The sequence below is a fragment of the Silurus aristotelis genome (genome assembly GCF_946808225.1).
Source record: "Silurus aristotelis genome assembly, chromosome: 27".
Taxonomy (NCBI): Eukaryota; Metazoa; Chordata; class Actinopteri; order Siluriformes; family Siluridae; genus Silurus; species Silurus aristotelis.
In genome coordinates this window covers 11,417,712-11,431,649 of record NC_139600.1, presented here as the reverse complement: position 1 = coordinate 11,431,649, position 13,938 = coordinate 11,417,712, and the positions used below count along the sequence as shown (strand labels likewise).

Sequence of the window (13,938 nt, the reverse complement as noted above, 5' to 3'; positions counted from 1 at the left end):
ATTAATAGGCCTGGCATGTGGGAAAATAACAACACAGACAGAGGGAGACTTGGTCTTTTAACATAAGTGCTAAAAAACCATATTAAGCCAACTTTTAGTAAACTTTGGAAAATATATTTATTTGCCATATGACTAAGCCAACATCTAAGGAGAATTATCTGTAAAATGGGCATGGCCAATGTATTTTTGGCCAAAGTATATTTCATTTCTTATTCTATGACTGCATTAACAAAGTTTTTCTTATTGCAGAAAATGCAGAGTGGCTGGTGTAAAAAAATGAGAGAGATGGAAAAAAAGGGGGAGGAAATGAAGATTAAATGTGTTAGAGGCTCTGAAGTGACTTTAGCCTCCGTCTTACCTTCTTGTCGTTCACTATTTATTCTGTCTGAGTGTAAGAATAGTTGATGAGCTCAGAGATGATCAGGCTAGTGCACAGGGTGAGAACTGGAATACCCACAAAGCTTTGTTAACTGGTGCATGCTTGTTAGCCTTTAATGAGCTAACTGAAAAAAAATGTGCTGACCCATTACCTCTACTGTTACACAAATGATAATGAAAGCAGCAAGAGCTTGGACTCAAATGGAACATGCACAATGAGCATCTAAACTGCATGCTGGCTACAGTGTACTAAGTACTAAAGTAATTTAACATCATTGTAATGTAATGTAATATAATGCAACTAATGAGCAGCCATAGCTATTAACATGCCAGTATTATATTATATCAAATAATCTCACACACACACTCACACACACACACACACACACACACACACACACACACACACACACACACACACACACACACACACACACACATGTTCACACCTGGTAGAAGCGGTTTAATTCCAAAAGGGCTTCTGGATGGGGAGATGCCTCGCACAATGCAGTCAAACAGAAAACTGATCTGTTCCCCTTCAGCACAGGATACGAAGAACACTCCAGCCCCTACACACACACACACACACACACACACACACACACACACACACACACACACACACACACACACACACACACCTTTAACACCTACCTCTTAGATCCCATTATTAATGATATTATAGTAAACAGTTTTCTTTTCCTTTCTCTGTACAGGGATTGTGTAGAAAAGTCTGTCACTGATAACTGAAATACACAGGGATTAAGTAAAAAATGTGGGGAATTTATATTTATTATTATTCAACATTTATTGCTGCTTCTGTCATGTGCAAAAGTAGAAAAATCACACTTGATTGACAGGTGGCAGGTTACTACCCTGTGTGGGCGGATATGTGTTTGGATTTACCCGCAAGTGTGATGGATTTGTGTGACCTGTCCAGGCTGGTGATCAGCAGGGAGACCCACATTAACTTCACAGCAAGACCACCCAGACTGAAGACACTCCACCACCAACACACACATATTTCTCTTACTTTTTTCATGAGCAAAAAACCCCCCACTGACACAGCAGCTAATCATTTTGTGTCTACACCTAAACCTTCATTAAAAAAGTTTAGTGTCAAATGTCCCCACAAGGTCAAAAATTGGCAAACATTTCTGCTGTTAATTGCAGCATGTGAAACATGTCAAAAGCTCTCACTCATCTTACAGGTGATGAAAAGTTGGCACTGTATGGACTGACCGCGTGTCAAGAGGTTTAACAAAGGACAGCGGTGCCGCATATGCAGCGTACCACACAATTGGGCACAGACATTATCAGTGACTCATTACACATCGAAAAAATCAAGTCAAAAAGTTTTTGATACACTTTCAAATGATTAATAATACCTGCATTAGAACAGACAAACCCATATCAGTGTTTTATTTATATATATATATATATATATATATATATATATATATATATATATATATATATATATATATATATATATATATATATATATGCACCTGTTAGCAGTGGGGTATACTGTACTATTGGGCAGCAAGTGAACATTTTGTCCTCAAAGTTAATGTTTTAGAAGCAGGACGAATGGGCAAGTGTAAGGATTTGAGACTCATTGATGCACGTGAGGAGCGAAGGCTGGTCCATGTGGTCCGATCCAACAGACAAGCTCAAATTATGACAATTATCAAATTGCTAGAAAAGTTAATGCTTTAAATGCTCGATGGAACAAGGGGGACCAACCCGATATTAGGCAGGTGGCCATAAGATTATGGCTGATCAGTGGCTATATCGTTTTGCTTACTCGATGCATTTGGTGATTGTATAGACACAACCCTTACAAGGATTACGCTAGAAAACTGCAGAAACCAAAAGGATGGCACAAGCAAACACTTACAGAAACCACAGCGAGTGCCACCCTCAAACACAAAGCCATTGCGGACAGGGCCGTATCTTCGCAGGTCCAGGAGGTTCCACTGGCCGCTGATAACAGGGGGGTTGTCCCTAGCGATGACGAGCAGATTGTTGCACAAATGAAGTGTAGCCAGACCAGATTCTAGCTTAGTCCCAGGCAGGACTGTCACCTTAAAACTGTGTACTGCGAAAGAGAGAGAGAGAGAGAGAGAGAGAGAGAGAGAGAGAGAGAGAGGGGAAATACATAAATTAGGAGAAAAATTCATCCTGAAAATGTGATCTTTAATGGCATCCCCTAATTTTTGAATGCAACCTTTTTGTTTAAATGTCTCTCAGCAACATATCAGGCTTTTTCTTAACGGTAAGTAACAGCACCATCTGTTTGTGAATGGAAAGCCGGAGGAAACAAGCCGGTGCATGTTCACACGTCCGCCGTTACAGTAACGTTTCCTTCATTCCAAGAGATCCAATCGACTGCATGCTGATAGTATCTAAGCTAGGAATTTAATTCGATGCACGATGCAGCAGCACTTTAGTCTCTTATATGAAAACATTTTCGGCTACTGCTTCCACAAATCTAATTCATTCTTCATGAAACGTGACTAAGCTGATGGACTGAACATTAAAAAAAGATAATAAATGGCTTTTCCATTTGCAGCTTGCAAATAACAATGTTCTGTATTTAATTGCATAGATGTCAAACAGCAAATGAGGCAATATATCATAGCGTATAAATAGCAGTTACCGTATTTTTCCGGACTCTAAAGCGCACCCATATATAATCCGCACCCACTGAATTTGACAAAGATTTTTATTTTCAGCATAAATAAGCCGCACCTGTCTATAAGCCGCAGGTGTCTACATTGAAACTAATGAACTTTACACAGGCTTTAATGAAAGACAGTGTCTGTTACACGGTGTAACGGGTGAAATATGTTGTGGCTCCTTTAAGAGCAGAGCGGCATTTTGGGAATATCCTGCCGCTGCATTTTTTCCCGGTATTACTGCATGTGTGCAAGACCGAGAAATATGTCCTTATTATTTTCTGATGCTCATTTCTAAGTTTCTTTGACTAACCCGTAACGCTGTTGCCAAGAAAAATAAAAAAGCACGAGTTTTGGAAACCTGTCTGTGCTTCTATGATTTCTGTTGCAACTGGAGTTAGCGAGCTCTCCCTTCACCCAGACTCAACGCGCTACAACGGCTTTTATCTAAACAGTAGCCTACTAAAGTCATTGTTTGCTGTCTTCCTCCTTCCTTTCACAACTATTTCTCTCGGGAGTTTATCTTTTGGCATCTTCGTGCGTTTAAAAAAAAGTTTTTTTTTCCCGATGCCGTTGAGCTCAGAACACAGGTTAAGTGCGTTTTTTCGTTTCCGTTCGGAAATTTCATTGGTCTAATGCAGACCTTGGCAAACTACGGCCCGCGGGCCACATCCGGCCCTTTGTACGTCCCTGTCCGGCCCGCGTGAGGCCAATCATAAATTACAGGGATGCACCGAAAATTTTCGTCCGAAATACCCAAATCACCGAAACAACACGGCAGAAACACAATTGTAATGACGCAATAAAGAAGCGCAGCAGCACACGGTTATTTGGATAAGAGCAACATGTCTGCGGTGTGAGGAGAGCGATTTGCAAAACATGCAATGCTGAAATTTCAAGAGGGGGTGCATCTGCAAAGAGTTTCTCCACATCGGGGTTTAATTTATCACCTGAAATCCAAACATCCCGATTGCCATTCTAAATATGAGAAGAATGCGGCGCAGAAAAGTAAAGTCAATCCGAGCATGCGCACTCCGTCTGTAGAGGACGTTTTTGAAAAGGCAGGAAAGTTTTCCAGTGATGGTGCCAAGGCAAAAGGCATAACACAAAAAATGATGGATTTCATTGACTTTTGAATTGATTTTTCATTTCGGTGCATTCCTAAAATATTATCGTTGGTGTGGCCCTCTGACACAATTCAGGTTTCTCATGTGGCCCCTTGTAAAAATGAATTGCCCACCCTAATGTTATGGGGTTCAGTTTTTTGAAAAATTAATAAATAAGCCGCTTCGTTGTTTAAGATTAAAAGGGTTTAAAATGTGAGAAAAAAGTAGCGGCTTGTAGTCCGAAAAATACGGTACCCACTTGTTTACTTGTCTTTGTCTGCTTCCTTTGACACAGTGAATTAGCAGCTGTATATATTTATATTTGTACTTTTTTTTTTTATATATTGCTTGATTTTTACTAATTGTTTGTATATTGTTTATGCCCTTAGGACTGAAATAGTCTTTCACCAACCTAGACCAATCTAATTTATGCAGTAAATAACCAAATATAAATTATATGATTTAGTATGTTTACTATATTTCATTCTCCATCATCTGTAAATGGATTCCATGGGTAAATTAATTAGCAGGAAAAGTCATCATCAGACCTCAAGTAGCCTGCACAAAGCCCTGACCTCAACCCCAATGAAAACCTTTGCTGACTGCGCAATCAGGCCTCCTCATACTACATAACTGAGTGACCGCACTAATGCTCTTGTAGCTCAATAGACAAATTCCTGCAGCCAGACTCCAAAAATCTAGTGGACTGCCTTTTCCAAAGAATGAAGGCTGTTATAAAAGATGATAAATCTGGACTGGACTAAAAAGCATGTGTGGGTTTGATGGTCAGGTGTCCATTTGGCCATATAGTATAAATATAAAGGTTGCAAAAATTCAAACAGAAGTTTCTGCAATGACGTAAACTACCTTAAACACACAGACCCAAGAATTCTCATTAAATCAAATGGCACTTGTACACATGCTGAGATTTGTTTCAACACACACACACACACACACACACACACACACACACACACACACACACACACACACACACACACACACACACACACACACACACACAAACTGCCAGTGAGGTGAAGCCAAATTACTCAGAGCCCATGTGCAGAACAGATGGGTTTGGGGTATTAATCAATCCCTTTAAAACACACTTCACAATAAGGGCACTGGTCCAATCAGTAATGGGTAACACCTGCATCAGTGTGATAACACACAGAACTTTGATTGCTTGCAGGTGTTTTGTCTTAGTGTCTTGTAGTTCTGAGGATATTTTTTCCTTGCAAATGTACTTTATAAGAATAAACATGAAAGCCCTTAATTATAAACAATGCCTTTTAAAGCTTTGGAAGAAAACTGATTCATGTTTTCTTGCCTTTTTAGCAGCTTGTAATGGCACAAACGATGACGCATGGCTAAGGTACTGCAGTATAGTCTGGGAGAATAGTGAGTTACATTTGCACATTTGCCTTTAACTTATGTTGAAATAGCTTAGGACTGTAATTTGCATGAAAAGTTCTGCATTTACAGACTCAGCAATGATGGAACTATAATGAATGGACTTTTAGTGCCCCCCTAATGATAATGTGTTCCTCTCAAGGTTTCTCCCTCATACCATCTCAGGGAGTTTTCCCTTGCCCCTGTAACCACTAACTTGCTCATTAGGGATAAACTAATAAGGTGTACACTTAAAAACACTACCATATAAATTCATTTACATAACCTACTTATCTCTTTAAAACTGAATCGAACTACAGTGGAACCCGCTTATCTCGACCTAGGTTAACTCGGAAAAACCTATTAAGTCGACGTTTTTGAAGTGGAACCGCCAAATTCTCGCTTTGTCTTAACATTTTTTTTTTGGTTATGTCGACTTTTTTATGTCGCCGAACCCTAAAATCTCGAGCACAAGGGGGGAAAAATTTGCCATTTAACGTCAGTTATCTCGATCGGCGCTGTGCAGCCGCAGAAGAACTCGCGAAAGTGGCGGAAAAATCAAACCTTACAGCTGCTACAGGTGTTGTATTGTATACTGGTGAATCTCTGCTGTTAGTTAGTGCACATATGCCTTTTGTTGTTAAATGTTATGCGATGAACGGGAGGCGAAAGTAGAAGCGCGGCGCTGAATAGCACACGGGAGAACATGGGATGAGCAGCAAAAGCATAGAATTAACACCGGCAGGATCGGGGGGGAATCCGCGATGCGCTTTGGGAAGAAAAGCGCAGCCGGTGAGAGAGTGCCGGTGGGAAGACACGTACCGGGATACGCATGAGCGATAACAACGACCGCCGTGAACCAACATATACCACCAATAACGGACGGTGAGAGTGTGAAAGTTTAAATAGGAGCTGGTGATGATGCTAAACGAGCACCATATGTGCGCGATTGAAGCCAGGAGCTTCAGAGAAAGCAGCCGAGAAAACACCTGCCACGCCGAAGGGGGCGCCGAAGGGGGCGTGGCAGGTGGATTCCTGACAGTTAACAAACATGTACTGTATGTATTTTTATAGCATGCCTTCATCAAACAAATTGTGGCAACGCTGTTGTGTAAAAAATACCAACAAAAACACGTGCATGCACATTCTCATTTATTAACGCACATCATGTATATAAAGAAATTTCAAGCACGTTAATATATTGCCGCCATTTTGATTTTCGTTTATCTCGATCATCGATTATTTCGATGCTTTTTGGCAACCCCCTAGGACATCGACATAACCGGGTTCCACTGTATATTGATTATTATTAGCCAGATCTCAAGGCAACTTCCTGTGACCTTCTGAAGTAGTAAAGCACTAATATTTGTCTTTGTGCTCAAGTAAACTGCTTACATTAGGTGGTTAGATAGCATGATAAATTTTTCTAAAGCCTATGAATAATCTCAGCATTATTACTTGTCATACTGTGCAAGATGATCCCAATTAAATCTTACCAAACCTCTATAGCACATGCAATAACAGAAAAGTGTCCTTCATTTAGGAAAGAAAAATTTATTATACAACAGACCTTAATTTTGCTTATTTTATCAATTAACATTATCTGGTCTTGGGTAGAAGATTGGGTTAAATAAACAAAGCTATAAATGATGTGAATATTTTTTTCTGTTTCCATACCGATAGTTTTTCCAGCTTCTGGTCCGCTGTTATTATCAAAGCAGCCTCTAGGGGATTTATAGAGTCTTATTTTAGTATACATTTTAAAACCACTTGGTCAAAGACAAGTGCGTTTTTTCAGATTTTGGTATCGGTAAAATACTCAAAAAAAACCCAACATCCTCCTATTCATTGTTTTTATGCGTGTTCATTAATATTGCTACACTTTATCTGCTGTCTTTTGCCACATTGAAATGCTGTATGTGTTTAAAGACAACTCAACTTGTTTGTATGCAATTATTGTCTGCAACAGCAAAATTGGGACTTTACGTCAGGCATAGTACATGAGCAACTGAGACGAGGATCCAGTCTATCGAGGGAATCTCCAGGAGATGTGTGTAAAATAACTTGGGTGTTACACTATAAGGTTATGGACATTGAGGGGAACTTGCTGAAGGAATGTGGGGTTGGTTGAAGCTGTCAGCACAGAGTTGAATACAGATTCATGAAGGGCCACAAATCAAAACAATGAAGCATAGGGGTCAAAGTTCAAGACACACACACACACACACACACACACACACACACACACACACACACACACACACACACACACACTGACAGCAAGCAGGTGACTTCACAGCATGCTGTGCCAGCCCCCCCAAGTATAGTAGCTGCAAATCCCCATCTACACACACACACACACACACACACACACACACACACACACACACACACACACACACAGGTCACATTGGTTTATTTGCTGGTTAGATTTACGAGGCTAATGACTGGAATGCACATGAAAGCCTTGCATTTAACAGACTTCTCTGTATCACTTCAGGGCACCTCTGAGCTCAAACACTACTATATCTTTGTCTATTTGTATTTGTTTCATGATCATTTTCAAGATTTTGTAAATGTTTCAGAGCTGTGCGGTTATTGAAAACAATACTGAATCGGTCTCCTTCGGGCTAAGCGGGTTTTTATTTTTTATTTTTTTTAAAGAATTCGAATTTACGGTTTACAGTTTAAATTTTTCGCAATATTTTATAAAAATGTTGACACAAACACCCAATCAGATACATTGTCAGTGCACCAATGGCAGAATGATTTAGATACTTTTGTCGAATGCAAAATATTTCAAAAGTCAGTCCGGTACTATCAGCACCACCATTTTATTACAGCATTTGCGACAAAGACACCAAGCTGAATGAGTAGAATGCGCAAAGTTAAGAGATGAAAACAAGCCAACAGTCTGCTGTCCAAGTGCAACAGGTCCACCTAAAATTGCAAAACGGCAGATGCCATTAGGGGTATCATTTTGTAATGCCATAGATTATATGCCAAGAATAGCTGCTGCAAAGATATTTAACTAGAGAATTTGTTTTACATTTATGTACACCATGTGTACCTTTTTATTTATGGCATGCCCACTAAAAATACAATGTTCCTGAACCAGATGGGTTTTCAAATTACTAATAAAGAGAATGGCTTCAGAGGCTTCAGCCATGTTGTTGTAGTTATGTTTTACGTTGACTAGTTACACATAAAAAAATCAGTGAAAATCGTAAAATGGTCAAACATTCTAAAAAAAGGAGAACGCCGCAAGATTGATTATTTCTTTTACAAAAACCTTTTAGAGAAACTTATTTCTGCAACTTTGACAAAAAAATAAATAAATAAAAAATATCAAAATAGAAAATAAATCACACATATAATTATGTGTAATGTTGGTAATATAAGATGAGTACACTGATATTTAGCATTTTCCTCATATAACTATTAATGGGTAATGGACATACAATGAAACTATTAGACGAGCAATGTGATCAATACGCTGAATGCACTGACTAGAATCACATGCTGAATGGTGTTTCGGTAACTTTCGATCATGTAAAAATGCAAGTAAATTTAGTATTACATCCCTATTACATTCACATAATCATACGTGTGAAAGTCACGTATGATTATAAACAGAGTCTGTCCACAAACAAAAATAACTGCACTAGTGTCAGGATTATTGCAGGAGACACTTCCCATTTGCTGCTGCACCAAATCACTTGTTTTTGCAGCTGTGATGTTGCCAAAAGTCTCACTTTTATAAAAATCCAACAGTTTATTGAACATCTTTCGTTTGTCGTTGTTATCCTTATTCTACGTTCAGGTTATAATTATGGTCTTTGTCTCATTAGTTTGTCCTTTATTTGAATTTTCTGCACTTGTATTCGCTTTCCACTCCTATAAATGACAACCAGAGACTAGTTATTTCCAGAATTAGCTAGCTTTGAATCATTAAAGTGTGAAACTATGTAGCCTGTAGTTACTTAAAGCTGTGGATACACATGAAAATACAAATGAAACTATTTCACTGGGAACATCTGTTCTGCTCCCGTTCTTCATGCAATTATCCATTCATGTGAAATTAGCACAATGCATACAATCAAGCAGATACAGGTCAAGAGCTATAGGTCAGTTCCCATCAAACAACAGAACGAGGAGAAATGCCCAACTAGCAGGTTTGAGGATTTTTAGAAACTCCTTAGAGTTTATATGCGCAAGATGCATATTTGAGCATCAGATTTAAATGGAATCAGAAACTACAGAACACAGAACAGAGAGGTCAAAGGAGAATGACTAGTGTAACTACCATCACCCATTGTGGACAGAAAAGCATCTCAGAATGCACAACATATCTAATCACAAGGATGGTTACAAGAGTGGATGACCAACTTCAAGCAAAGAACAGGAATCTGAGGCAAGACTGGGTACGGGTTCACCAATCCTGGACAGGAGTAATGGACAAACATCACCTGGTCTCATCAACAATGTGTGTCCACCCACAGGACTGCTGCTCAATAAATATTTTTTTCTCCTTGAGTGGTGCTGATTTCCTTCAGACATAATGTTTAGAATTGAGGCCAAACTGTTCATCCATGGTTTCTTCAAACCAGAGAATCTTGTTTTTCTTTCTGAGAATTATGGAGGCCACTGTGGACTTGGGAATCTTTAGAGTTGCAGCAAGTCATGTATATATTGCTCCACTGCCTCATGAATAGCTGATTGGATAAGTAGATGAATAGGCTGGAGCGCAGATGTTCTTATTTAAGTTGCCGGTTAATGTATTTGTTATGGTATGATATATTTTTACGGTATTTAGCTTTATATGGTATATTATCATTATGCACCTACCTTTTATTCAAAAACTACATATTTCTATATCTATTGCAGTCTTAAAATGCTATTTTGTTTTGTGACCGAATGCCATCTGATCAGTAAAAATGCAATTTAGTTCCAGCGCATAGTAATACTTACCTTCCCCTAAGTAGTAGCGAAGTCGAAGGTCCCAGGCCAGTAGGGCCTCCTTACTATCAAATCCCAGTTGAACTATCTGATTCAGACTGAGGATTGTCAGTGCGTAGGCGACTCCTTCGGTGCCCCCTCCAGCCTCTAGACCACAGATATGTTCCAAAACCACACTGCTCCTCTCCTTTACGCCGCGCTCCTTAGACACCAACAACACAAGGCAGTCTGTGACAGAGAAAGGAAATAAAAAAATAAAAAAAACTTTTGTAATATACATGTACCTTTCATGCGAATAAAGCACCTGGACATGACCTGATTTGACAGAGACCTGAGAGAAACGTGAGTTGGTATTATTTGTCTAAATAAGACAGGTGTAATGTGTCCCTTTTGTTCCCAGTCGTAGTAAATGAAGCAACTGTCAAAACATCACTGTCTGTTCTCTCATCCAAACCAGTTCACTAAGGATTGACCATTATATGGACCATGGACTATTGTCACAACATCTACACTTAAAAGTGTGACCTCTACACTAACATTCATTCATACACACTCATTCACGTGCAACCAAGTTATGCATCAAACTCCAAGGGGTTAAGTCAGATATTAATCTGTACAAACTACTTGAATGAATGCTGCTTACTAACATGGTTTTAGAGTTACATTTGAGCCTCTTGTATGGTTGGTATTGAAGATTTTTGCGGAATCCGGGCAACCCAGGTTAATGAATTTAGCTCACACCTGCTGTGCTGAACACAGCTGAACAACGAATGTGTAAATCCACTCAAAAGTAGTTGCTTGACTGTATGTAGTATGTAACCTATTAGCGTTATATAGAAACGTATTAAGTGGTAAACCGCAAGTTTGTTTATTCTCCTCTCTGCACAACATCTGTATTACCCAACTGGGGTCTAACAAATGAAAAATTCAAAAATATTTAATACATTTTTTCCACTTTTTGTTTGATTTAGGCTTCTGAATTTCTGCCAATTAAATTTTTTACTTCGATTGAACAATATAATAAAAATTATTTAAATTCATTTGATTTAAAATGGTTCAACAATGTAAACGGTTGAAGTTCACAAATGTTAATTATAATAAACTGTACCAAAATTGAACCTAACTGTGACTTAAAAACTGACGGCGGTACATACCAAACTGTGAAATTTGTATTTATTATTTTATAACTTTGTATATATATATAAACTATGGGTGATGAGTTTAACGGTACACAAAATTCACAGTTCATTATGTACCTTTTTGTAGTATTCAAAAGAAATTGCATATTTCTATTATTCTATTTATCTATATACATACATAAATAAGAATAAATAATTTTATCCCCAATTAAATATAAACTGTCTGAAGCTATTTTCTGATGATTATCTCTGGCAGTGAAATATCAATATAAACTGTACCACATAAAAGGCATGATGAACTACAGAGAAATATCAGGAGAATCTGAAAAACCTGATGTAATTGACATTGTTAATGTGCACGATGCAAAGCGGTGAGTGCTGGGATCTGAGCATCCATGAGTTAGAGAGTGGGTGTTGAGATGTTTAGTATGATGGGTCTGGCTCTATGAAAACCTGGCTTTAGGTCAAATCCAATTCATGACTCCTTAGAGCAAGAGTCATGAATTGGATTTGACCTAAAGCCAAGTTTTACATGCCAAGTGACAAGAACATCATCATCTGATCAGTATTGTGCATGAAAAAAATATGACCGTTCTGGGTTCTAACAGGTTCTTGGTATCGTACCAAACATTTTCGAACGCACAACGGCTGCGTCTTGAAATGTAATTCAACACATGGTGAGCTAAACTGGGAGAGCCAAAGTTGTGAATGGGGAACATGATATAAGCAAGTGGTCAAAGGATATCTGCTGAATATATAACTTAATGCTAACTCAAAAGTCCTGCAGAAGGAAGCATGGAAACAAACTGAAACACTTATATCACACACACACACACACACACACACACACACACACACACACACACACACACACACACACACACACACACATTCTACTGGCTCTGACATTATATTGTGGGGTACAAGAAGAACTTCTGAAGAACTACTGACATATATGTATATGTGTAAAAAAATGTAATAACTAAAAAATTGTGAGGACCTGAAGAGTTTGATGTCCACGTGGGGTACCACCCAAGATATAAAAACAAACACACACACACACACACACACACACACACACACACACACACATTGTAGTATGTCAGCTGTATTATTATATGAAAGTAAAAAGTATATGAAAGTAAAAAGTATATGAAAGTACCTATCATCCATCTATCTATCTATCTATCTATCTATCTATCTATCTATCTATCTATCTATCTATCTATCTATCTATCTATCTATCTATCTATCTATCTATCTATCTATCTATCTATCTATCTATCTATCTATCTAATTTATTTTCTATGACAGTAAACTTCTATGTTTTCCTTCTTTAAGTTAAAAGGGTTTTATTTCTAACTATGGCCGCAGTATCAGATTTAATTCTTACATACCCGCCACCGGTGAAGGCTTACGGAGAACTACCCACCGAGTTTTCCACTGTAGAACATAAACAAAACAAATTGTAATAATAAAAATAATTATAATAAACTCGCAACACGAAATACTAAAATAAAGTCTGTTTCCTTTTTTGAAAAATATTATCTTCACTGTAAATAAAAAAGCCGACTCGCCTTTTTGCCGTCTCTGACTTTAACGTGTCCTTCCGCGACCGACGAATCCGTCATCTTCCTCCGCTCATGGCTCCCGAACAGCTGCGGCTTCCGCGGAACGGCGCGCGCGCGGATCTCGTTTCAAAAGAACTGGCGCCGCCGCTCGAGCCGAGAGCCGCACGCGCTAAAATAAATAAATAAATAAATAAATAAATAAAAAATACACAAATATTCCGACGGAAGAGCACAGGTGACTTAATAAATAAACAAATAAATAAAATAAATTGTATATGTATATTCTCCTGCAGTGTTTTTTTTTTTTCATCATTATACATTCTTCACTATAAATGTATAATGCTGAAAATGATAAAAAAAAACACTGCAGGAGAATATACATATATCATTTACATATGGAATAAACAACCCAGAATTTATTTTATATTCTAGATTTTCCAACATTTATCTTTGATGTCAACTTTATTGACATGACATTCTATCAGAATCAATAATAAAAAATAAATAAAAAAAAAGAGCTACCTCTGCTGCAGAGGATAAGTTTATTTGAATTAGTCTCAGAAACTGCTAGTTTGCATAAATGCTTCTTAGAGTTTAAGTGGCAGACATATTTTAACATCCGCTGTTCAGAGAAGACTGCAAAACCAGCACTTCGGAAGAACAACAAGCAGAAAAGACTTGGTTGGGCCGGATGGTTTCTGAACAT

The 13,938-nt window shown here is 38.2% G+C and overlaps 1 protein-coding gene across 4 annotated transcripts in view; it reads right to left on the bottom strand.

Moving 5' to 3' along the window:
- The window catches only part of dok7a (docking protein 7a), a 28,938-nt gene extending 15,631 nt beyond the window's left edge, over positions 1–13,307 (bottom strand). For all 4 annotated transcript variants that reach the window (XM_083532820.1, XM_083532822.1, XM_083532821.1 and 1 more), the window contains exons 1-5: positions 13,239–13,307; positions 13,059–13,104; positions 10,535–10,750; positions 2,282–2,482; positions 828–947 (exon numbers count right to left, since the gene is read on the bottom strand). In XM_083532820.1, coding sequence (XP_083388946.1) covers positions 828–947; positions 2,282–2,482; positions 10,535–10,750; positions 13,059–13,104; positions 13,239–13,292 — 637 coding nt within the window. In that variant the 5' untranslated portion in view covers positions 13,293–13,307. The remainder of the gene's footprint in view (positions 1–827; positions 948–2,281; positions 2,483–10,534; positions 10,751–13,058; positions 13,105–13,238) is intronic.
- Between the last annotated feature and the right edge of the window lie 631 nt (positions 13,308–13,938).